Raw genomic sequence first — 26,095 nt, 5'->3', positions numbered from 1 at the left:
CTCGTCTTCCTAAAACTCACTAGCTTCTAGAACTCTCGTCTTCCTAAAACTCACTTGCTTCTAGAACTCTTGTCTTCCTAAAACTCACTAGCTTCTAGAACTCTCGTCCTCTTGGAACGAGCCCAAACAAAACTCAGATCAAATTGTATTAGTCACATGCACCGAATACAACAGTGAAATGCTTCCTTATGAGCCCCTAACCAACAGTGCAGTTTCAATACGGAAAAGAATAAGAGATAAAACTCCAAATAAACACACTGGCTCAACGCAAAGCACAAATCTTTTTGACTGGTCACCCCAGAGATAATCAGCAACCAAGTTTTCCTTACCACGGACATGTTGATTTCAAGAGGAAACTCCTGCGATATCCGTAATAACTTTCCACCTCACTGCGGAGCTTCTCTCTCTTTTCAGGGTTCACTAGATAGGCATGTTGTTGGATCTGGGCCCAGTCCCCAATATCTGGCTCTAGAACATTTGGTTTGGCACATGTGAGAAATAACCCTGATATTCTAAAAACAGGGCAACAATGTCAATATAATTGTACCAAAAAATTGTCATGTTGGTTGCATGAATAAATATCACTACCAAATGTTACATGAAATGTAAATATGAAATATTTGATTGCATAGTCATATTTTCAACGTCTTTTCAATATAATTTTGCTTGGTGGGATAGCCCAATGTCAAAACACAGTTTTAACGTGTCCAAATCAATAACCAATATGCAGGAACAGTTTGGGGATAAATTGAAAACCTAAACATAACATGTGCTATTTACACAAACATCTGCCACAATAATCACATTACTTGTATTTTTAAAACAAACTCCTTATAAACTGCACAAGCACCAGAAACACTGTTGTTTTGACAAATAGCAATAAATCACTGATATCGATTAGGGGGGAAATTAGGTTGTACGTGCTGTTGAAACTGACATAACAAAAAAACACATGGAAATGGGAGATATATTTTACCTCCCTGGTTAGAGGACAACCTGCAGAAGAGTCAGCTACATTTGGGAGTGATGCATTAAATTTAGGGGTCGCTAAACAAGGGAATGCAACACTTATTTGTCATCACTCATCGATATCATGCTAAAAAAAATTGTGAGAGAGGAGAGAGATGAGGTTGCACATCCTGTTAAAACTAACAGCTCAAAAACCTCACGGAATCTGGGAATAATGAGTACATCCCTGGTTAGAGGACAATTTGTAGAAAACAGCACGCTACATTTTGAAGTGTTGCATTTTGATTCAAGTGGGTCACCAACGTGGTAAGTGTAACACAACTCCTAATTGTCCCTAGAATTTCTAAGCAAACAGCTGGAGGCAGGGCTTTCTCCTGTAGATCTCCATTTGGATGGAATGGTCTGCCTATCCATGTGAGAGACGCAGACTCGGTCTCAACCTTTAAGTCTTTACTGAAGACTCATCTCTTCAGTAGGTCATATGATTGAGTGTAGTCTGGCCCAGGAGTGTGAAGGTGAACGGAAAGGCTCTGGAGCAACGAACCGTCCTTGCTGTCTCTGCCTGGCCGGTTCCCCTCTCTCCACTGGGATTCTCTGCCTCTAACCCTATTACAGGGGCTGAGTCAATGGCAAACTGGTGCTCTTTCATGCCGTCCCTAGGAGGGGTGCGTCACTTGAGTGGGTTGAGTCACTGACGTGATCTTCCTGTCTGGGTTGGCGCTCCCCCTTGGGTTGTACCATGGCGGAGATCTTTGTGGGCTTTACTCGGCCTTGTCTCAGGATGGTAAGTTGGTGGTTGAAGATATCCCTCTAGCGGTGTGGGGGCTCTGCTTTGGCAAAGTCGGTGGGGTTATATCCTTCCTGTTTGGCCCTGTCCGGGGGTATCATCGGATGGGGCCACAGTGTCTCCTGACCCCTCCTGTCTCAGCCTCCAGTATTTATGCTACAGTAGTTTATGTGTCAGGGGGCTAGGGTCAGTTTGATATATCTGGAGTACATCTCCTGTCCTATTCGGTGTCCTGTGTGAATTTAAGTGTGCTCTCTCTAATTCTTTCTTTCTCACTCTCGGAAGACCTGAGCCCTAGGACCAGGCCTCAGGACTACCTGGCACGATGACTCCTTGCTGTCCCCAGTCCACCTGGCCGTGTTGCTGCTCCAGTTTCAACTGTTCTGCCTGCGGCTATGGAACCCTGACCTGTTCACCGGATGTGCTACCTGTCCCAAACCTGCTGTTTTCAACTCTCTAGAGACAGCAGGAACGGAAGAGATACTCTTAATGATCGGCTATGAAAAGCCAACTGACATTTACTCCAGAGGTGTTGATCTGTTGCACCCTCGACAACTACTGTGATTATTATGATTTGACCATGCTGGTCATTTATGAACATCTTGGCCATGTTCTGTTATAATCTCCACCCGGCACAGCCAGAAAAGGGCTGGCCACCCCTCATAGCCTGGTTCTTCTCTAGGTTTCTTCCTAGGTTTTGGCCTTTCTAGGGAGTTTTTCCTAGCCACCGTGCTTCTACACCTGCATTGCTTGCTGTTTGGGGTTTTAGGCTGGGTTTCTGTACAGCACTTTGAGATATCAGCTGATATAAGAAGGGCTTTATAAATACATTTGATTTGATCCGAACTATTTTTTTGTTTGTCAATTTTTGTTAAATCACATAAATAGTACTCTTCCATTTCAGAACCTGGATTTTTCCCCTGAGGCTAATATCCATAACATGTTGATATCAATTCATAAGTGGGCACACGTTTAGGCTTCTACATTGTGAAATCATTACAATACTCCTACTACAATGTAAAACAATTCTACATTGTGACATTAATTCATTGAAATCATGAAACTACTACTTCATGTATGTATTTTCTAATATTTGACCAGAGATCTTTTATCAGATTATCTCTGGTCACAGCTATGAGATTTCAATCCTGTGTGTTCTCTGGTGTTGAGCCAGATGGCCAGATTGACAAAAACTCTTCCCACATTGACCACAGATATACGGTTTCTCTCCTGTGTGTATTCTCTTGTGCACTGTCAGAACTCCAGATCGACTAAAACTCCTCCCACATTGACCACAGCTATAAGGTTTCTCTCCTGTGTGTGTTCTCTGGTGTAGAGTCAGACTGCCAGATGAAGTCAAACTCTTCCCACATTGATCACAGCTATAAGATTTCTGTCCTGCATGTGTTCTCAGGTGCACTGTCAGAACTCCAGGTCGACTAAAACTCCTCCCACATTGACCACAGCTATAAGGTTTCTCTCCTGTGTGTGTTCTCTGGTGTTGAGTCAGATGGGAAGTTTGAACAAAACTCTTCCCACATTGATCACAGCTATATGGTTTCTCCCCTGTGTGTGTTCTCTGGTGTAGAGTCAGACTGCCAGATGAAGTAAAACTCCTCCCACATTGACCACAGCTATATGGTTTCTCCCCTGTGTGTGTTCTCTGGTGTAGAGTCAGACTGCCAGATGAAGTAAAACTCCTCCCACATTGACCACAGCTATAACGTTTCTCTCTTGTGTGTGTTCTCTGATTATTTTTAATGCCTGATGGTGTGAATCTCTTCCCACAGTCAGAGCAGCAGTGAGTTCTCTTCCCTGTGGGTCTCTGCGGGTGTTTATTGAGGTGTTCTGATCTGGAGAGACTCTTCTCTGTCTCCTCAGCATCATGAGGTTGTTGAGGCTCCCCAGAGGATCCACGATAGTCACGTCTCTCTCCTGTGTGAACAACAAAGTCAGACAGATGATTAAAGGCCCACAACAGCGGTAATCCAGTGTAAAAGTTGATGCCAAACAGCATAGCCATGATGTTGTACAACAATTGCTGTCTGTAATGAATGTTAAAATTATTGTCTTAAAATGAGCAAGAAGTCATATTTTGTCTTGTTTTCACATTAGTAGTAACATCTAAGATTGTAGACTAGAAATAAGTTATTCATGTTGTTGAAACTCTAAGCAGTGTGGTAGAAGACTTTTGGTCTACAATACAGGCCCCTTTGTGTTTTCGAAAATTGCGGCACGAGGGCAATTTGATTGCATAAACTCCTCCATGCTAATGAGGAAACCACTAGTTATGGATGTCGTATATCTGGTGTGACAAGATGAATGAAAAGAATCTGCCCACTCCATCAAGCAATGGGGACAGCAACACAGGGCATTCACGGGACCTCATGGAACACACCTGCAGAAACTGGACAACAGGGGGAAGCAGAGGAGATACCTATCATAGACTTCTCCCAGCTGACGCTTGACATGCCACCTACGCCGCCTCAAGTGGTAGAAACAACCAGCTGGTATCATTAAGTAGAATCTGTCATTCTGCCCCTGAACAGGCAGTTAACCCACTGTTCCTAGGCCGTCATTGAAAATAAGAATTTGTTCTTAACTGACTTGCCTAGTAAAATAAAGGTAAAATAAAAAAATGTAAAAAATCATTGTGTGTCAAAATATATACCAATACTAGTTTCCAAGTGACTACTAGCTGACGAGCATAATAACCAATAGAATAAGTTATTAGGTATTGATATATACATAGGTAAAAGAAACTTGAAGGTAAGGAAATATAGGAGGAATCCATAACACTCCGCATATTTAAATAGGAGCATATCTATCCAAGACCTCATACTAGACCGGAAAATAAGGGAGTGACAACGTGAACGAAGGAACAAACCCAACTCACGCGAAGGGCCATTACGAAGAAATAGAAGGGTTAGGCCCTTGTTACACCGCAGTAACTAAAATCCTAAAGTACTCTGCCCAGCCAGAGGACGGGGTAGAGGCATTTGCTGCAGGTATTAGGCAAACGTCAGCAACTATCATTATGACATCATGGATTAATTCTAGAATATACTATATAGCCTAGAAAACAATCATTATGACATCTTGGATGGCCAGTCCTTGTATTCATAGTGTAGTGAATTCAGGGGGAGGCCCTGAGCTGAACTCAAACCTGGGTCCAGCGACTGTCAAGTCAACATCTTATAACTGTTACGCCAAGATGTCTGAACTTCTTGACGAGGTCGCTAGGTGTTGGGTTAAGGTTTCTACAATATCGTTCTCTATGAATTTGAGAGTGGTTACACTTCTCCTTCCCCCATCCCTCAGCTGTTAACCAAGTCTCTGGGCAGCCATTTGTTGCTGTTTAAAAACCCTGCACAACCCAGCAATCTGCAGTTCAAACAATAACAAATCTGTCATTCCACCACTATTTTGGTAATACAATTATGGGTTTGGATAAATGTAACTAGACAGACCTATGGATGCAAGGACTGACCATCCATGATATCAACATTATAGTTTTAACCATGTTGAGGCAGAAGGGTAGCCTCGTGGTTAGAGCGTTGGACTAGTAACCGGTTGCAAGTTCACATCCCCGAGCTGACATGGTACAAATCTGTCGTTCTGCCCCTGAACAGGCAATTAACCCACTGTTCCTAGTCCGTTATTGAAAATAATAATTTGTTCTCAACTGCTATACAGTGTTGATTTACATTGTTTCTAAACATTATAGTAAAAAAAGCTTATTTAGGGTTCTGATGGGGTACAACAGTTGAACTCCGCTCATGAGGCATGTGTTATATTCTTCAAGAATCAATGGCTGTAAATAAATAATTTAAAAGTCACAATATGGATGTAGCAATTGCAGATTTCCACCTTAACACCAAACATCAGTTCAACTGCAGAGTTTGTGCCTCTGTTGTTAAGACAGTACTTACTAGTGTTAATCAGGGAACGGTTTCTCAAAACCATCTTACGGTTGAGTCCATCGTTAGAACCATTGGACGCCTTAAGATGCGTTTGGGAAACCGGAACCAGATATCCAGGTTCCTCCTCTTCCTCCTTTTTCGATGTAACAGTCATCTCCTCCCCCTCCTCTTTCACGCCATAAACTACATGCTCTCCTTTCACTGTAACACCATCCTCCTCTTTCATTCTGAACCCGTCCTCCTCTTCTTTCACAGTAAAGGCCCCACTCTCTACTTCTTGTTTTACTGTGATATCTTCCTCGTCTTTCACTCTGAACGCGTCCTCCTCTTCTTTCACAGTAAAGGCCCCACTCTCTACTTCTTGTTTTACTGTGATATCCTTCTCTTCATTAGAAGGAGAGTAGCTTAGTGACCGCATGGTCGGGGATGTTAGCTATGCTAATGCTAACTTAACCAGCCCGCTTGCTGACTAATAACAACACCGTAAATATGAAATTAAATCGGATAACTAACTAGACGACAGAAATGGGTTTAAAACACAGTGGCTAATATACACGAAAGCGTCTAAAGAGCTATATTGGTTCGGCTAATTTGTCTAGCAAGCTACCGAGGTGTCTGACTCACTGTTGCTGCTGATGAAAGAAGCGTTCCGTCCACTAGATTATACGTCACACCAACAGCATAACCATAAATTCCCAGACCGCCATCTGCTGACTGGAGTGGGTAACGCAGTTGAGTAAAATGTTTATTTAATTTTCAGACAAAAAGTTAAAGGGTTGGAATCAGAGACGACGCTAGTGCTAAAATATTAATTACCCCCCCTAAATAAATCAATATCAGTCAATATATTTTTGTGTGATTTATTTTTTTCGTCAACCGTTCCATCGCATCTTAAACTTCATGTCGATTCGGCACTAGGACCGGGGGAGGCTGCTGCTGCACAAGTGGCTGTATGACTTTTTTCAGCAAAGATGGCGGACAGAAATACTCAGAGGGGTACCCCTACACAGACCTGAACTGGATCAAAGATGGCGGACAGAAATACTAGGATGGAAGCAAATGTAAGGGATTATAACGTCATAACGAATCATGCAAAAAACATGTACAGTTGACAGGAATGTTAGTTAATGGAGAGACAAACGATTATGCTTTTTTTAATCATAGTTCATTTACGAAAATCGTGATTTAGCCAGGTAGCTGGTCTAGTTTTATGGGTGTTGTGACATGAGTATGAAATTGTCACTCTGGTTGTTTTAGGGACACCTTAAACAACCCACAAACCAGGCGGTCGTTTTGTTAAAAAGTGGATGTATAGAATCTAGCTGGCTGAAGAATTTACTGCAAATTGAATGTACAAATTTGTATTTGCCATGAAATAACGTATGTTATTGTGCAGTGGATGACTGTGCAGTGGATGATTAAAATCCCTGTATGCCCATGGATGTGTAGCTAGCTATCTATTTGTATGGACCCAAATGTTTGGTATACATATTACTTCAGAACCTAGCTATGAACCTCAGCTATCATAGCCAGTTGTATCAACTTCAAGTTGAGTATAATATAATATCATGTTTTGCCAAGGATTCAAGTCAAATATACATGTAGTTATTACCATGCATGAGATCCCCACATTGTAGCCTGTACATTTAATATATTCACTGATCATGTACTCTACCTTGGCAAATTAATGTGCAGTTTAGGTATGAATGTCTTTGAGGTGATCAAATTCCTGTCTTTGAATGACGCCGTGTCTGCATGTATGTATTACAATTATACACTTCAACAGTGTTTACCAATCTTGGTCCTGGGACATCAATGGTTACACATTGTAACTAATAGACTAGAAACAGGATTGAACTAGTTAATTCATATATACAGAAATATAATTTTTTTAAACACTACACTACACTTCCTATGCATCATGTAAATACTCTAACACTGGTTCATCTCAACATCTAATGCCCTTCATCTGCATTGATCTGGTAAACACAGGATAGGTGGAGTATTTCATCACATTACACTTCATTTCAACCAGTAGAGAATGTGAAACGCTTTATTGAAAAGCTCATTATCCAAGTGTTATAAATACAAGTTCAATCTGTCCATCAATGCACATCTGTTGTGAATTATAAAAACAGAGGAAGAAAGAGGTGGAGAGAGAGGTGTTAAAGACAGAAAGGGAAAGAGAAGGAGGAGAGAGAGGTGTTAAAGACAGAAAGGGAAAGAGGTAAACACATAGGAGCAGGGAAGGCAGCATATGATTAATAAATCACAGTGCTTCATAAATGTTCTCTCAGTTCATCACAATTACATAACCATTGGGCCGACTAGAGACACTGTTATCTTAAAAGCAGGTGAGGTGGCGATGATGGGACTGGGGGTTGGCATCCTCTCACATCAAAACATACCTGCAGACGAGAGACAGATGGAGAGAGTGAGCATGTTTAAGCCTTGTGTATTTAGTTTTTAATCTAACATTGTTAATCATGAATCAGGAGGTGAAATGCAAAACTGACCTGGGATCATTAACTCTGGGACTACTGCATCTCTATCTGTATTTCAATGTAAAGCATCTCTTTAATAATACTTCCTGTATAATATACACTGACCTGGGATCATTAACTCTGGGACTACTGCATCTCTGTCTGTATTTCAATGTAAAGCATCTCTTTAATAATACTTCCTGTATAATATAAACTGACCTGGGATCATTAACTCTGGGACTACTGCATCTCTATCTGTATTTCAACGTAAAGCATCTCTTTAATAATACTTCCTGTTGTCCTGACCAAGTGACCTCTCACCTCTGATCATGCTGTGTCCTCTATGTAGCCAGTTCAGATGCAGGAGGGGTTCACCGACACAGCTGATTTAACCTAGAGGATTTAGGGAGAAGGGGAGAGAGGGATGAAGTGAAGGAGAGAGACTGTTATTGAGAAAATAAGGTAGTTAAAACTGACCCTGTGTTTACAGGTGTCTTCACCTGGTGTCCACACCACACTAAGTGGCTGCAGAGTACTTTATGCTGAAAAACATGAACGGACCCACAAGGACAAACAATATAGCGTAGTTATTGAAATAATGAAGTGTCTTACTAGCCTCCAGTATTTATGCTGCAGTAGTTTATGTGTCGGGGGGCTAGGGTCAGTTTGTTATATCTGGAGTACTTCTCCTGTCCTATTCGGTGTCCTGTGTGAATCTAAGTGTGCGTTCTCTAATTCTCTCCTTCTCTCTTTCTCTCTCTCGGAGGACCTGAGCCCTAGGACCATGCCCCAGGACTACCTGACATGATGACTCCTTGCTGTCCCCAGTCCACCTGGCTGTGCTGCTGCTCCAGTTTCAACTGTTCTGCCTTATTATTATTCGACCATGCTGATCATTTATGAACATTTGAACATCTTGGCCATGTTCTGTTATAATCTCCACCCGGCACAGCCAGAAGAGGACTGGCCATCCCACATATGCTCTCTCTAATTCTCTCTTTCTTTCTCTCTCTCGGAGGACCTGAGCCCTAGGACCATGCCCCAGGAATACCTGACATGATGACTCCTTGCTGTCCCCAGTCCACCTGACTGTGCTGCTGCTCCAGTTTCAACTATTCTGCCTTATTATTATTTGACCATGCTGGTCATTTATGAACATTTGAACATCTTGACCATGTTTTGTTATAATCTCCACCCGGCACAGCCAGAAGAGGACTGGCCACCCGACATAGCCTGGTTCCTCTCTAGGTTTCTTCCTAGGTTTTGGCCTTTCTAGGGAGTTTTTCCTAGCCACCGTGCTTCTACACCTGCATTGCTTGCTGTTTGGGGTTTTAGGCTGGGTTTCTGTACAGCACTTTGAGATATCAGCTGATGTACGAAGGGCTATATAAAATAAATTTGATTGATTGATAATTACTATTCTCCATGGTTGGCCCTCTTGCCTATTCTTTGAAGGTGGAAGGAGCCACAGTTATACACCTGAATCTGCTTACTGCACAACACAATCCAACAATCAGATTGATACATGAGTGTGTAGTTGTGGGTTATAGGGTGTCTAATTGTTATACATTTTTTTCAATATGGGTGATTTAAAATAGCCTGTTTTTTTTGTTGCACAGACATCACACCCTTACCTAAACAGCACCCTCACCTGAGAAGTAGAAATCAAAGGGAGAGAAACTGGGAATGGAATAACTGCAGTTAACATAGCTAAGTAAATGGAAGAATACTCTTATTGCAATGTGAATGGCTCTTAAAAGAGCCTTTGGCTGTGCATAGTGTAGTCTATGGTGTTGCCAGGGAACAGCACCCTCTTTGAAGAAGTAGGAGGTGAAGATCTCCTGCACACGGATTGCCTCTCTTGCTGCGTTGTTGGACCCAATCCTTGAAACATCCTGCAGAACAGCAGACTCCTCCTCTGGGACACAGCGGCGAACTGCAGATCCCCTCCTGGTCCTTGTGTCCATCATTAAGTTACACAGGACACAGGTAGCCTTCACACACCTGAATTCCTCCAGGAGGCAGTCCCAGATGACCCTGGTCACCCAACCTTGCAGTGCCCTACACGGTAACTGTAGGCAACTGTTTTGAAGGAATCTCCAGTTTGCTTATTTATATTCAGTGGCCTGACTGCATCCAGACTGTCAAAGGTCCGTCCTGGTAGATCTGAACCTAATGCAGTTTGGAGTGATCAGATGACAGGAGTCACATTTAGGTGTCAGGTGTAACTGAGGCTGTAGATGCTCCATATCCACTACTTTGAGTGTTGTATATAAATCAAATATTATTTGTCACATACACATGGTTAGCAATGTTAATGCGAGTGTAGCGAAATGCTTGTGCTTCTAGTTCCTACAATGCAGTAATAACCAACGAGTAATCTAACCTAACAATTCCACAACTACTACCTTATACACACAAGTGTAAAGGGATAAAGAATATGTACAAAAAGATATATGAATGAGTGATGGTACAGAACGGCATAGGCAAGACGCAGTAGATGGTATCGAGTACAGTATATACATATGAGATGAGTAATGTAGGGTATGTAAAAATATTAAGTGGCATTGTTAAAAGTGGCTAGTGATAACCAAAGCCAGTTCCCCCTTAAGACAACAAACATATCCTATATTTGTGTTGGACACGTTTGCTCACCACCAACATAAAACAACTTCCATTTCACATTATAATCAACTACAATGCTTCACCTTCACCAATATAAACATGGCGTCTACTGGCTGTCAACTACACTGCTTCACCTTCACCAATATAAGCATGGTGTCTACTGGCTGTCAACTACACTGCTTCACCTTCACCAATATAAACATGGTGTCTACTGGCTGTCAACTACAATGCTTCACCTTCACCAATATAAACATGGTGTCTACTGGCTGTCAACTACAATGCTTCACCTTCACCAATATAAACATGGTGTCTACTGGCTGTCAACTACACTGCTTCACCTTCACCAATATAAACATGGTGTCTACTGGCTGTCAACAATTAAAAACAAGAAAAAACACCTATTTTGAAATATTTGTTTCTAATTTTTCTTTCAATAGAATCCTAAAACCCACTAGCTTCTAGAACTCTCGTCTTCCTAAAACCCACTAGCTTCTAGAACTGTCGTCTTCCTAAAACCCACTAGCTTCTAGAACTCTCGTCTTCCTAAAACCCACTAGCTTCTAGAACTCTCGTCTTCCTAAAACCCACTAGCTTCTAGAACTCTCGTCTTCCTAAAACCCACTAGCTTCTAGAACTCTCGTCTTCCTAAAACCCACTAGCTTCTAGAACTCTCGTCTTCCTAAAACCCACTAGCTTCTAGAACTCTCGTCTTCCTAAAACCCACTAGCTTCTAGAACTCTCGTCTTCCTAAACCCACTAGCTTCTAGAACTCTCGTCTTCCTAAAACCCACTAGCTTCTAGAACTCTCGTCTTCCTAAAACCCACTAGCTTCTAGAACTCTCGTCTTCCTAAAACCCACTAGCTTCTAGAACTCTCGTCTTCCTAAAACCCACTAGCTTCTAGAACTCTCGTCTTCCTAAAACCCACTAGCTTCTAGAACTCTCGTCTTCCTAAAACCCACTAGCTTCTAGAACTCTCGTCTTCCTAAAACCCACTAGCTTCTAGAACTCTCGTCTTCCTAAAACCCACTAGCTTCTAGAACTCTCGTCTTCCTAAAACCCACTAGCTTCTAGAACTCTCGTCTTCCTAAAACCCACTAGCTTCTAGAACTCTCGTCTTCCTAAAACCCACTAGCTTCTAGAACTCTCGTCTTCCTAAAACCCACTAGCTTCTAGAACTCTCGTCTTCCTAAAACCCACTAGCTTCTAGAACTCTCGTCTTCCTAAAACCCACTAGCTTCTAGAACTCTCGTCTTCCTAAAACCCACTAGCTTCTAGAACTCTCGTCTTCCTAAAACCCACTAGCTTCTAGAACTCTCGTCTTCCTAAAACCCACTAGCTTCTAGAACTCTCGTCTTCCTAAAACTCACTAGCTTCTAGAACTCTCGTCTTCCTAAAACCCACTAGCTTCTAGAACTCTCGTCCCCTTGGAACGAGCCCAAACAAAACTCATCTCCAATACGGAAAAACGTGCAGTCAAAATAAATTGTGATCCATGGCAACGCATATCGATTTGGGAGGAAATCAGGTTGAAACTGCTCTAGAAAGTAACAAAAAACACATGGAAATGGGAGATATATTTTACCTCACTGGTTAGAGGACAACCTGCAATGGAACAGCACTTATTTGTCATCACTCATCAATATCACGTTGACATCAATTGAGCGAGAGAGGGGAGATGAGGTTGCAGGTCCTGTTAAAACTAACAGCTCAAAAACCACACAGAATCTGGGAGTAATGTGTACATCCCTGGTTAGAGGAGAATTTGTAGAAAACAGCTAGCGACATTTTGAAGTGTTTCACTTTGATTCACGTGGGTCACTTTTTGTTAAATCACATAAATAGTACTCTCTCAACTCAGAGCCTGGATCTTTCCCCTGAGGATAATATCCATGTCATGTTGAAATCAATAGAACAGGGGAGAAACATTTAGGGTCCTACATTGTGACATCATTAAATTACTCCTTCTACAATGTTAAAACATTCTACATTGTGACTTAATTAATTGATATCATGAAACAACTCCTTCAACTATGTATTTTCTGATGTTTGATCAGAGATCTTTTATCAGAGTATCTCTTGTTACACAGATCACAGCTATGAGGTTTCTCTCCTGTGTGTGTTCTCTGGTGTGATATCAGGTTGCATTGTTGAGTAAAGCTCTTCTCACATTGAGTACAGCTATAAGATTCTCTCCTGTGTGTGTTCTCTGGTGTGATATCAGGTTGCATTGTTGAGTAAAGCTCTTCCCACATTGAGTACAGCTAGAAGGTTTCTCTCCTGTGTGTGTTCTCTGGTGTGATATCAGGCCTGATGAATGAGTAAAACTCTTCCGACATTGAGTACAGCTATAAGATTTCTCTCCTGTGTGTATTCTCTGGTGTGTTATCAGGCTGCTGAGCCGAGTAAAACTCTTCCCACATTGAGTACAGCAATAAGGTTTCTCTCCTGTGTGTGTTCGCTGATGAATTGTAATGCCTGATGAGGTGAATCTCTTTCCACAGTCAGAGCAGCAGAGAGTTATCTTCCCTGTGGATCTCTGCAGGTGTTTCTTGGGGTGTTCTAATGTGGAGAGACTCTTCTCTGTCTCCTCAGCATCATGAGGTTGTTGAGGCTCCCCAGAGGATCCACGGTAGTCCCGTCTCTCTCCTGTGTGAACAACAAAGTCAGACAGATGGTTAAAGGCCCACAACAGCGGAAATCCACTGTAAAAGGTGATGCCAACAGCGTAGCCATGATGTTGTACAACAATTGTTGTCTGTAATGAATGTAATGATTATTTTACAATTGTCTTAAAATGAGCAAGAATAGTCCTATTTTGTCTTGTTTTCACATTAGTAGTAACATCGATGATTGTAGGCTAGAAATAAGTTATTAAAGTTGTTGAAATCCTAAGAAGTGTGCCAGACAACTTTTGGTCTCCAACATAGGCACCTTTCTGTCTTTGCTAAAATTGCGGCACGAGGGCGATGCACATGCAATTTGGTAGAAACTCGTCCTCCTAATGAGGAAACCGATAGTTTTGGATGAAGTATATCTGCCTGGAGCAAAAATGGTGAGCAAAGATTTTAGTTTTTCACAATGTATTCTGAATGTGAATGGGGGAAAACTCAGGGAAGTAACCTCCATTTCCAGGTTGCTTATGAGTACATTTCACACTACTTTGGATTAAAATTGTAAGACTCGTTTGAACGTCCTGCTTAATATAATGTTTGTGTCATCATCGCAAATCAACCTCTTTGTACTTAAAAAAAAACACTTCAACCAGTAAAATGCTCTTTGGCTTTTCCATCAGCCTGACAATGAGGGTTTATACACCGTTTGCCAAATTGGCCCATAAACTTCACCTAACAATTACATAGATCTATGTAATGAATGAAGAAGCACTTTGGTTGTTGTTGCATGACACACATAGTGTACTCTAGGACCCATAACAATAACATAGACCTACTGTAGGACCCATAACTTCACCTAACAACAAATATAGGAAAATAGCTCTGTGTGTGGTACTGACCATCAAGGGACAGTTCTCTACACATTAACAGGTAAGAAACTCTGGATCCAAACAGACTAACGAGACCCTACTGTAAATCAAGTAGACAATAACACACTATAAACATCAATTTGTTAGGGATGTTGGATCCAACATGGAGCACAGCATAACTGTCTTTACCAGAGTAATGAATGAAGAAACACTTTGCTTGTTGTTGCATGTTGTGATGTTTCTCATGTGACTGTCATTCAGAAAATGATTTCCTGGAACAGCTGATGATAGTTGAACATGTGACTGTAACTAAAAAGCTACAGAATTAAATATTATGTGTAATTATTGAAGAACCACATTAATGACAGTATCCATTTGGGTGGTGTCAATAAAGTTAAGGTGACTCTCATGTTAGAACCATTGGATTTAGCAAACTCTGAAATGATTTAGGATTTCTGTGCCCATGAAAACTGTTTTCCCAGCGTAACATAAGGAGACACTAAATGTTACGTAGGTAGAGAGCATTTCAGACACCCGAATACAAAAAACTGTCCTAACAGGAAAATAACTTAAACCACAAGGCCAAATCTACACTGGAGGAGCTTACCAAGATGACATTGAATGTTCCCGAGTGGCCTAGTTACAGTTTGGACTTAAATCGTCTTGAAAGTCTATAGCAAAACTTGAAAATGGCTTTCTAGCAATGATCAACATCCAACTTGACAGAACAGGAAGGATTTTAAAAAGAATAATGAATATTCACTTTTTTTTTAATCACTGGAGGACGTCATCAACAATGTAGAATGCCCTTTTAAAAAGCACACATTACTTCAACAAATGCAGAGTTTGTGTCCCTGTTTCATAAGATAGTACTCACTGTATTTACTGGTGTTAATCAGATCAATGTCCCTGTTTTATAAGACAGTACTCAATGTATTTTCTGGTGTTAATCAGATCAATGTCCCTGTTTTATAAGACAGTACTCACTGTATTTTCTGGTGTTAATCAGATCTCCAGTCTTCTCTTCTTCGTCCTCCTCTAATGTGACAGTAATCTCCTGCTCTTCATCCTTCATTCCAAAAAGGTCTTCATCCTCCACTCTGAAGGTGTCTTTCTCTTCTTCTTTCACGGTAATAGCCTCACCCTCTACTTGTTTTTGTATTGTAACAGCCTCCTCTTCCTCCTCTTTCACGAGAGCTTCTTTCTCCGTCCAGCAGACCCCCTCTTCTTTAACAGGAGGAGAGTAGCTTAGTGAACTCATGTTCGGAAATAATACCTAGTAAGTATTAGCGACTAGACTAGTGCTAACTTAACCAGCCAGCTAGTTGACTTACAACGTAAATATTAAATTAAATGGGGTATCTAGTTGTTTCCACATAAGTATGTTTAAATCATAGTGGCAAATAAACAACGAAATTGTCTAAAGAACTTGAATGTTCCGACTTTGTTGTCTAGCGAGCTAACGAGGTGGCTGCAGTTGTTGGAGAAGCGTTCCGTCCACTAGATTATACGTCACAGTAGAAACATCGCCCGAAAGACACTTATCGCCAGCTGCTGTCTGGAGGGAGGAAACGCATGGTGTATATAATGAACCGACTAGGTCTATACTGCTCCTACATGGTGTAACAATACATCCGTGTGCCAGGTGGACATTGGGTTTGATTCAGACCCTGTCAGTGTGCCAGGTGGACATTGGGTTTGATTCAGACCCTGCCAGTGTACCAGGTGGACATTGGGTTTGATTCAGACCCTGTCAGTGTGCCAGGTGGATATTAGGTTTGATTCAGACCCTGTCAGTGTGCCAGGTGGACATTGGGTTTGATTCAGACCCTGTCAGTGTACCAGGTGGACATTGGGTTTGATTCAGACCCTGCCAGCATGGCCAGAAATCTATTCCAAGGTCAGTAACTTATAACCACAGAACCACCACAGACCTTTCATGCGTAACTAAAAACACCTAAGTATTAGATTTACTGCCATGGTCTAGTATGTCACCGCCTCAGACACCATTCACAATGCTGGCTGAGGTACGAGTAAAACATGACATATTATTTCCTAACCATTCACAATGCTGGCTGAGGTACGAGTAAAACATGACATATTATTTCCTAACCATTCACAATGCTGGCTGGGGTACGAGTAAAACATGACATATTATTTCCTAACCATTCACAATGCTGGCTGAGGTACGAGTAAAACATGACATATTATTTCCTAACCATTCACAATGCTGGCTGGGGTACGAGTAAAACATGACATATTATTTCCTAACCATTCACAATGCTGGCTGAGGTACGAGTAAAACATGAAATATTATTTCCTAACCATTCACAATGCTGACTGGGGTACGAGTAAAACATGACATATTATTTCCTAACCATTCACAATGCTGGCTGGGGTACGAGTAAAACATGACATATTATTTCCTAACCATTCACAATGCTGACTGGGGTACAAGTAAAACATGACATATTATTTCCTATTTGTAAGAATGGCAAGGCTTTAGCCCAGGGGGCTTCTCCATTGTTGAGGAAAGCAGGGGAAGTGTTGTGAGTAACAGAACTGCCTGAGATGTGGGGGAAGGGAAGCTGCTCACTGATTGGTTGTAGTGACAAGGGTCCCTCCAGAAATCTATCATTAATCCAACTGACATGTCAAATTCACAAATTCTACAGCATAACGACAGTTATGTCTTAAGTGTAAAACTAACAATGACTCAATAATCCTTCTGGGAATGTTACGATGTCATAAAGTTATGGGAGGAGTTAGAAAGTTGGCTGTCAGAAGTACAGTGTTATAATGTCAATGTAATTTAAATAGGTTTGTCTGCATATTTCAAGACATGGCATATGAGGATGCAGTGAGATACCCGTGATGTAGTTAATGGAGATGGAGGTGTGTTCTAGTGGGTCTGGGCAGGTTTGATGTAGTTAATGGAGATGGAGGTGTGTTCTAGTGGGTCTGGGCAGGTGTGATGTAGTTAATGGAGATAGGGGTGTGTTCTAGTGGGTCTGGGCAGGTGTGATGTCGTTAATGGAGGTAGAGGTGTGTTCTAGTGGGTCTGGATAGGTGTGATGTCGTTAATGGAGATGGAGGTGTGTTCTAGTGGGTCTGGGCAGGTTTGATGTAGTTAATGGAGATGGAGGTGTGTTCTAGTGGGTCTGGGCAGGTTTGATGTAATGGAGATGGGGGTGTGTTCTAGTGGGTCTGGGAAGGTGTGATGTAGTTAATGGAGGTAGAGGTGTGTTCTAGTGGGTCTGGATAGGTGTGATGTAGTTAATGGAGGTAGAGGTGTGTTCTAGTGGGTCTGGATAGGTATGATGTAGTTAATGGAGATGGAGGTGTGTTCTAGTGGGTCTGGGAAGGTGTGATGTAGTTAATGGAGATGGAGGTGTGTTCTAGTGAGTCTGGACAGGTGTGATGTAGTTAATGGAGATGGAGGTGTGTTCTAGTGGGTCTGGGCAGTGAATGATTGTATGATGTTTGTATTGTTTATAAAATATCAAATACAATATTTTAACATTTCCAATGCAAAGTAACACCTCACAGTTCTATTTTTGGAGTTATTACATTAAACCAATCAGAATTCAGAAGAATGCCAAAGTCAGGTGTGAAGTAATATGCAGGACCAGCCTATTCCCTATGATGTCAACTACAACATAAATAACTTCAAATGTAGAACTTTAAGTTAGAAATAATTTGCGCTCATGACTTGGGTGATTAAAGTAAACCACAGTTTTGGAAATACATAATGCCATCTAACCAAATATCAAAGAATGTTAGCTATATGCAGTTATCTTAGCCAGCCAGCTAACGTTAGCTATTTAGCCAACTAGCTATTAGCCTAACAAGCATAGTGCAGTTATGGTCAGCGAGACCAACTATCGGAGACCAATTAGAACCCAACTAACAGTAAGCCAAGGTGGAAAATGCTACAAAACTCCCGTAGTCTAATTCACAGAAAACATGCTGAAAAGTAGTGATGGGGAAACAAATCTTCCTGAAGCATTGACTCTTTCCAGACAATTGTGTCAAAAATAGGTTCATTACTCAAGGCTTTGAGCGACACAGAATTTAGAACAGCCACATTATTATAGATGAAGTCCCACACCGTAGCAGCGAAGCCTTTATGTCATATATACATTTATAAATAATAATGAGTAGTTATTTCTGATGCAAGGTGATTTGTAAATTAGTCAGTCAGCAGCCACCTGCACTGTCGGCTGCAAAGTCGAACGAGCCCAAATTAATCAATACCACTCAGGTGTTCGACGAAATGATTCTCCAGACGCCATTGATCACGTGCTGCTGATAAAGGGACACTGCTTTGAATTATACCGCTTAGCGACTTCAGTACATGCCTCATAGCTCCAGTCTCAAACTTAACCCCGTCCCTGCTGAAGAAGAGGCGGTCTGCTGGATGGAGAAAGAAGCTCTCGTGAAAGAGATGGAGGAAGAGGAGGCTGTTACAATACAAAAACAAGTAGAGGTTGAGGCTGTTACCGTGAAAGACGTCTCAGTTAAAGAAGAGGGAGACTCGTTCAAAGTTAATAAAGAGGAGGACGACGACGTTTCAGTGAACGAAGAGGAGGGGGAGGTGACTGTCACATCGGAAAATGAAGAAGAGGAGGAGGTGACTGTCACATCGGAAAATGAAGAAGAGGAGGAAACTGGATATCTGGGCCCGGTTTCCCAAGCGCATCTTAAGGCGTCCGATGGTTCTAACGATGAACGGGCCCTGATTAACACTAGTAAGTATTGTCTTAACAGAAGCACAAACTCTGCGGTTGTTGAACTGATGTGTGGTGTTAAAGGGGACATTTGCAATTGCTACATCCATATTTTGGCTCTTAAATTATTTGTTTATAGGCATTGATTCTTGAAGAATATAACGAATGCCTTATGAGCTTAGTTCAACTGTTGTACCCCATCAGAACCCCAAATAAGCTTTTTGTACTCCAATGTTTAGAAACAATGTAAACCAACACTGTATCCTTCAACATAATGTTGACATCATGGATGGTCAGTCCTTGCATCCATAGGTCTGTCTATGAATTTGAGAGTAGTTACATTTCTCCAGCCCCATCCATCTTATTACCAAAATAGTGGTGTAATTACAGCTTTGTTATTGGTTGAACTGCAGATTGTTTGATTGTTGTGTGTCTTTTTTAAAGGGGCAACCTAGTTTTTAAACAAACAAAATGGCTGCCCAGAGACCTGAGCTGTGTTAGAATACTCATACTAACCGTACTATTTGATGTTAATGGAGTATATAGTGTGCTTATTGGTCATAGTATGATGTAGTTAGTATGCCAAAAGTTCCCGGATGTCGTACTAAATTCGCCAAAATATGAAATATACACGCAGTACTTTAGGGCCCGTAATGCAATTCTTCAGGAAATGGGCGTTGCTTAACATCATTTTCAGATTTGAAGAAAATGGTGGAAAATAATGGTGGAAAAAGTCGATACAGAGCCGATACAAATGAACTGCTTTAAATAATTATGACAAATGTTAAGAAAATGTTGAGCAATGTAAAAGTAATGACTTTTCAAATAAGTTACTTTACACGTTATGTTAGCTACACTATCCTTACAAAACGCATAGCATATCTTTACAGCAGTATGTATCGGTATGTTAACTAGCTACCTAACGTTAGTTGGCTACTTATACATCAAACTTGCCAGTCTAGTAACTATATTCTAACTAACTACCCAATGTTTGTTGAATTGATTAGAGAGCAGAATAACTGATGGATTTAATAAGTCAACACACGTTAAATATGGCCGGTGTCAGTGGTTTCTGGTGGGGTAATATGGTAGAAACATTTGAGGCATTTATAAGTTCTATTCTTCAAGAGTCAATGGTTATATAGTAAATGGGTCTTTCTATAACTGCCAGTGTAGATTTCATGTTGGGGTCAAATTGTTAGAGCTGTTGATAAGTCATTGTATAATGTTCTGGCAATTATTTTCATGCCATTACATTAAAGGCGAAAGATTGTCTTTTCTTAGCAAGGTGTTGCTTAAATAATGTTAGCTGATAATCGCTAGTTAGCGGGCTAGCTAGCTTGCTAAATGTATTAAGAGTCGGAGCAAAAGTAACTAGCTAATACTGCCGGATACCAGTGCTGTTGTAGGCCTAGATAAGCATGTTTGTGCAACGGTATCTTATGTTGGCTTGCTAGCCAGCTACATGAAGTAAGAAAACAACATGTAATGTAACATCTAATTAGGATCAACTGGAAATACTGACCATCACTTTGGTTCCTACCATGTCTTCTTCGCTGAGGTTTGTCAGACTACACTCATCAGGTGTATTGCTGCCACCTACAGTAACCAAAATGCAAAAAAAATGGAATCAACAAATCATACTAATTACCTAAAATAAACACGAACCAAATTCACTCCACTACCCTGAATTTCAAACAAAAATGGTACTATTCAGATCCCTACACAGGTTCAGGAACCTGGGAGGGGCGAACTTCTTCATTCAGTACTCCCTGTAACATTTTGTCTGAAGTCCTGGACATCCAGAAATCCATTTGCCGCCTTCACAATGATGTCTGGCTTCTTAGATGTTTTATTAGTTTAGTATTAATGCAATTTATCACTGTGGCAGTGAGGGCAATGCAAACACAATTTTGTTGTAGAAACTCCTCCAAGCTAATGCGGAAACTGCTAGTTTTAGACGAAGGTTGCTAATAATTTATTAATGCAATTTATCACTTGCGCTATAAACACAACAAAGTCCACCTTGTTCACTATTAGTGTGTTGGGATCCTTCTCCTGCATGGCTTCACTGTAGACTGTGGGACATCCACTACCTTCTCCTCTCTACTCCTTCAGCTATTTTCACTGCCTCCACATAGAATACCTGCTGGATGGGCCTGATCATCCTAGCTACTGTGACATCCTTCATCCGTACAGTGCACTCCGGGAACTCGGGAACGTGATTCCCATCACAATTACAACATGCTTCATCTGACTACGACATATTTATTCCTTCAACAAACACTTGCCACATGTCCAACCTTTTTTACAATTGTAACACTGCAGTGGCTTCTGTATATCTCACTTACCCAGGTTTTACACAAGATGGGAGAACCACTTCACCAAACCACATTAAAACCTTCAGTCTATCATTTGTTTTAATCAACATGCATCTTCCTGAAATGTTATCCCTAAACCACAATAAGCTTTCTCCTTTTGCGCTGTTGACACACAATCGGCATCAATAATTTGCAAGCCCTGCCACATCCGACGAGGGTTGGAGCCGATGTTCAAGGGGTATAGCAATCTCCCCAGGGTAGCAGTAATACATTGAGATATTTGTCCACAAGGGGATACCCCTCCCATAGGTGGCTCATTATTGGGATTCATTGCTGATTGCTACCTGTAGCTCACTATGAAGTGTCTATTGATACAGGTAAAGGGCTCTGTTGGAGATTGGTGGTTGGTAGCTGAGTCGAGGGAACAAGCAGGGTTGGACATGGCCATGTTATTATCCCACACAGTCTCTGTGGTTTGTATGAACCCCGTTCCTGGGAATTAGATTTGATTAGAAATCGTCCCAGTCTGTTACCACAGAAGGGGTCCGTTTGTCCCATTTCCAGCTATGTTAAGAGGCACTTTGTCATTTCCACAGTCAGTTTATTTTGGTACTGTCCATATGTAGCTTGTTTTTGGTCACAGAATGGCTGAAATAAGTGCAACATTTTACCTGGAGCTAACTATGCAGAGCATAGGACATATTGAATGACTAGCTTACCTCCAGGCCTGAGGGCACACGCTCTCCAGTAGGCTTAAATTAAAGATACGGAAAATAGGAGTGGCAATATCGTCCGCTATTATCCTCAGTAATTTTCCATCTAGATTGTCAGACCCCGGTGGCTTGTCATTGTTGATGGACAACAATACTTTTATTAACCTCTTCCACACTGACTTTACGGAATTCTAAATGACAATGCTTGTCTTTCATCATTTGGTCAGATTTTCTTGGAAGTGTAGTGTGAGTGTTTGTTGCTGGTATGGCCTACGTTTGCTTATCTTGCCAATGAAAAAATCATAAAAGTAGTGGGCTTTGTGATGAATGAGCCATCTGATTCAGTTCATTTTTTCCCAACATTGTATGTAAGGTTCTCAAAAGATTTTTTACTATCAAATCTTTGTCATTTATCTTTGTTTCATTGTCTTTTTTCTTTTTATTCAGTTTGTCACATGACTTCTCAATGCAGGACGTTTGCCAATCGGTTGTACAGCCAGACTTATTTGCCATTCCTTTTGCCTCATCCTTCTCAACCATACCATTTTTTCAATTCCTCATCATTCCACTGGGATTCAACAACTTTTAGTCATTTTCTTAATGGTGCATGCTTATTAGTAACTGGAATAAGCAATTTCATAAATGCGTGCAGCTTCTGGTTGCTCCTCATTACGCACCACAGAGCAGCAAATATTCTTTACATCGTCAACATAGGAATCACATGTTTTATTAAATAATTGAGACACAAATGACTTGAGGGAATCAGAGATCAAGATAGCCTAACCATAAGAAAAAAACTCTTCCTCCTCCCGCTGCTGCTGGCCTTTGTAAATTCTGACGTTGTGCTCCTGAAGTTTCCAATAATAGACTAAAACAGCAGTCGCCAACGTTTTCCATTTGGAGTGCAAATTTATCTGACCGTTTCTTCTGATCTGGTGCCAGTTATGATTTTCATATTCACATTTTACTGGAACAATTACATTTATAATCGTATCTCAAAATCATTGTCTGTGACTAATCTGTTCTATATAAATAGAAATAAATATTATTTAGATTTATATATTTTTGTATTGCCGTTGCCAACTATGTAAAAATAGCCTACATAAAGCCAACAAATAAAAACATCTAGAAAATATCCAGATAAAAAATAAATCACATTGGCTGAGCATGGCCTGTCTACATAGAACTTTAAACAGTGTATCAACTACCACCTAGGTCTGTCTGGCCTGTCTACATAGAACTTTAAACAGTGTATCAACTACCACCTAGGTCTGTCCGAAACGTGATGGCAACATTGTATGAAATAGTTTGGGACAGACACAGCTGTAAGCTATTTGTGAAAGGGATAAGAAGTAATCAGGTATTGTATGACATTTCCACTGGATCAGAGCATTACATTTTTCCCTTTCATGTCGAGTGGTTATCAAGAGTGAGAGCTGGAAATATTTTACTCTAATCAATAGTTCCTCAAAGTATTTGTAAGACTTTGTTTACTTGCTGTTTGAGGTGAAGAATTACTTTGAGAAGTTCCACAAATCATGAGTGGTGGTGCGTAAATACTATCAGACATCCCCAAATAGGTGCATCTCTCTCTGCATCGCTCTCTGCCCTCTGTTCGCTAAAACGCAATTTGGTTGCAGAAACTCCTCCATGCTAATGCGGAATCCGCTAGTTATACCATAGACCTACTGTAGGACCCATAACTTTACCTAACAACAACATAGACCTACAGAAAGGTGCCTAGTTGTCTGGCACACTGCTTAGGATTTCAACAACTTTAAAAACATATTTCTTGCATAAAATCGTTGATGTTACTACTAATGGGAAAACCAGACAAAATATGACTTGTTCACTTGACTGTCTTTCGATAAATGTCAAATAATTAACATTCATTACAGACATCATTGTTTGTACAACATAATGGCTACGCTGTTGGCATCACCTTTTTACAGTGTATTTTTGCTGTGGGCCTTAAACCACCTGTCCGACTTTTTGTTCACACAGGAGAGAGACCTGACTATGGTGGATCCTCTGGGGGGCCTCAACAACCTCATGATGCTGATGAGGCAGAGGAGAGTCTCTCCACTTCAAAACACCTCAAGAAACACCAGCAGAGACCCACAGGGAAGAAATCTCATTGCTGCTCTGACTGTGGGAAAGGTTGCAAATCTTCATCAGAACTTAAAATACACCAAAGAACACACACAGGAGAGAACCCTTATAGCTGTGGTCAATGTGGGAGGAGTTTTGTTCAATCTAGCCATCTGACTGAACACCACAGAACACACACAGGAGAGAAACCTTATAGCTGTGATCAATGTGGGAGGAGTTTTGTTCAATCTAGCAATCTGACAGTACACCAGAGAACACACACAGGAGAGAAACCGTATAGCTGTGATCAATGTGGGAGGAGTTTTGTTCAATCTAGCCAGCTGACTTCACACCAGAGAACACACACAGGAGAGAAGCCTTTTAGCTGTGATCAATGTGGGATGAGTTTTACTGCATCAAGCAATCTGATAAGACACCAGAGAACACACACAGGAGAGAAACCTTATAGCTGTGGTCAATGTGGGAGGACTTTTACTACATCTAGCGGTCTGACATTACACCAGAGAACACACACAGGAGAGAAACCTTATAGCTGTGGTCAATGTGGGAGGACTTTTACTACATCTAGCCAGCTGACTTCACACCAGAGAACACACACAGGAGAGAAACGTTTTAGCTGTGATCAATGTGACAAGAGATACTCTGATAAAAGATCTCTGATCAAACATCAGAAAATACATACATGAAGAGGTTGTTTCAAGATATCAATGAAATAATCTCACAATGTAGAATGTTTTAACATTGTAGTAGGTGTATTTTAGTGATGTCACAATGTAGAATGTTTTAACATTGTAGTAGGAGTATTTTAATTATGTCACAATGTAGAATGTTTTAACATTGTAGTAGGAGTATTTTAATTATGTCACAATGTAGAATGTTTTAACATTGTAGTAGGAGTATTTTAATTATGTCACAATGTAGAATGTGTTAACATTGTAGTAGGAGTGTTTTAATTATGTCACAATGTAGAATGTTTTAACATTGTAGTAGGAGTATTTTAATGATGTTCTACCTTATCGTTTGCCCTGTTCAATTGATTGCAGCATGATATGGATATTAGCCTCAGGGGAAAATCCAGGCTCTGAATTGAAATATTATTTAACAAAGTGAGTAACAAAAAAAGAGCTGTGTTACCCTTACTGCGTTGGTGACCCACTTTAATCAAAATGCAGCACTTCAAAATGTAGCTAGCTGTTTTCTACTAGTTGAAAAAGCTGCTTGTTTAAAAAATACATGTAATATGATAATTGTTGCAGATGAAAGCAGTATAATAAATTGGTCTATAATCAGTTTTATTAACAATCTGACATCACTCCAGTATTTCTTGACAACATTCAAATGCTAATTGTCTTTATTCCACTACTGAAGAAGCATGTCTCAAATCACCTCATATTTCAAACATTCAGCCTGACAACAGATACATGTTTTATTATTCCATGCCTCACCATTAAGTGAAGTATTGCCAATACATATTAACAAAGGGGTGTACATTTGGTTTTGATATTTCATATTTACAATTCATGTAACATTTAGTAATAATTATTATTTATGCAACCAGCTGACCATTTTTGGGTACAATTATATTGACAATGTTGCCCTGCTTTTAGAATATCAGGATTCATTCTCAATGTGCTAACCCAAATGCATGACATTGGGGACTGGGCCCGATCCAACAACTTTCCTATCGAGTGAACCCTGAAAAGAGAGCGAGAAGTAAGGTGGATAGTTACTACGGATATTGCAGGAGTTGGTTGCTGATTGTCTCAAGGGTGGGCAGTCAACCAGTTTTGCGTTTAGCCAGTGCGTTGCCATGGATCACAATTTATTTTGACTGCACATTTTTTCCGTATTGGAGACTCATTGGAGAGTTTTTTTTGTTCCAAGGGGATGAGAGTTCTGGAAGCTAAAATGCTTGTGCTTCTAGTTCCGACAATGCAGTAATAATCTAA

The 26,095-nt window shown here is 40.7% G+C and overlaps 2 protein-coding genes across 4 annotated transcripts; one reads left to right on the top strand and one right to left on the bottom strand.

Moving 5' to 3' along the window:
* Positions 1-2,558: 2,558 nt before the first annotated feature.
* On the bottom strand, positions 2,559-6,386 carry LOC118940192 (zinc finger protein 391-like). The gene is made up of 2 exons (XM_036948611.1): positions 5,689-6,386; positions 2,559-3,691 (listed from the first exon to the last, which is right to left on the bottom strand). Exons 1-2 carry the CDS (start codon positions 6,095-6,097, stop codon positions 2,889-2,891), a joined length of 1,212 nt encoding a protein of 403 aa, XP_036804506.1. The 5' UTR covers positions 6,098-6,386; the 3' UTR covers positions 2,559-2,888.
* Positions 6,387-18,571: 12,185 nt separating this feature from the next.
* LOC118940193 (gastrula zinc finger protein XlCGF17.1-like) lies at positions 18,572-25,448 on the top strand. Of its 3 annotated transcripts, none has more exons than XM_036948614.1 (3): positions 18,572-18,878; positions 18,915-19,021; positions 24,039-25,448. In XM_036948614.1, the coding sequence occupies exons 1-3, from the start codon at positions 18,628-18,630 to the stop codon at positions 24,830-24,832; spliced, it is 1,152 nt and encodes a 383-aa protein (XP_036804509.1). In that variant the 5' UTR covers positions 18,572-18,627; the 3' UTR covers positions 24,833-25,448. The 3 variants fall into 3 exon arrangements, with proteins under 3 accessions (XP_036804509.1, XP_036804508.1, XP_036804507.1); XM_036948613.1 differs by having other exon boundaries at positions 18,574-18,867; positions 18,904-19,021; XM_036948612.1 differs by having other exon boundaries at positions 18,575-19,021.
* The last annotated feature ends 647 nt before the right edge of the window (positions 25,449-26,095 follow it).

Source organism: Oncorhynchus mykiss, chromosome 17 (genome assembly GCF_013265735.2).
Source record: "Oncorhynchus mykiss isolate Arlee chromosome 17, USDA_OmykA_1.1, whole genome shotgun sequence".
Taxonomy (NCBI): domain Eukaryota; kingdom Metazoa; phylum Chordata; class Actinopteri; order Salmoniformes; family Salmonidae; genus Oncorhynchus; species Oncorhynchus mykiss.
The sequence above is the reverse complement of the archived record's forward strand: the minus strand, read 5'-3'. Positions and strand labels throughout refer to the sequence as shown.

Coding starts and splice junctions, on each gene's coding strand:
- LOC118940192 (XM_036948611.1), bottom strand. CDS start 6,097: ATGCGGTCACTAAGCTACTCTCCTTCTAATGAAGAGAAGGATATCACA. Junction 3,692..5,688: donor CCGTTCCCTGATTAACACTA/GTAAGTACTGTC, acceptor TTGTTCACACAG/GAGAGAGACGTGACTATCGT.
- LOC118940193 (XM_036948612.1), top strand. CDS start 18,628: ATGCCTCATAGCTCCAGTCTCAAACTTAACCCCGTCCCTGCTGAAGAA. Junction 19,022..24,038: donor ACGGGCCCTGATTAACACTA/GTAAGTATTGTC, acceptor TTGTTCACACAG/GAGAGAGACCTGACTATGGT.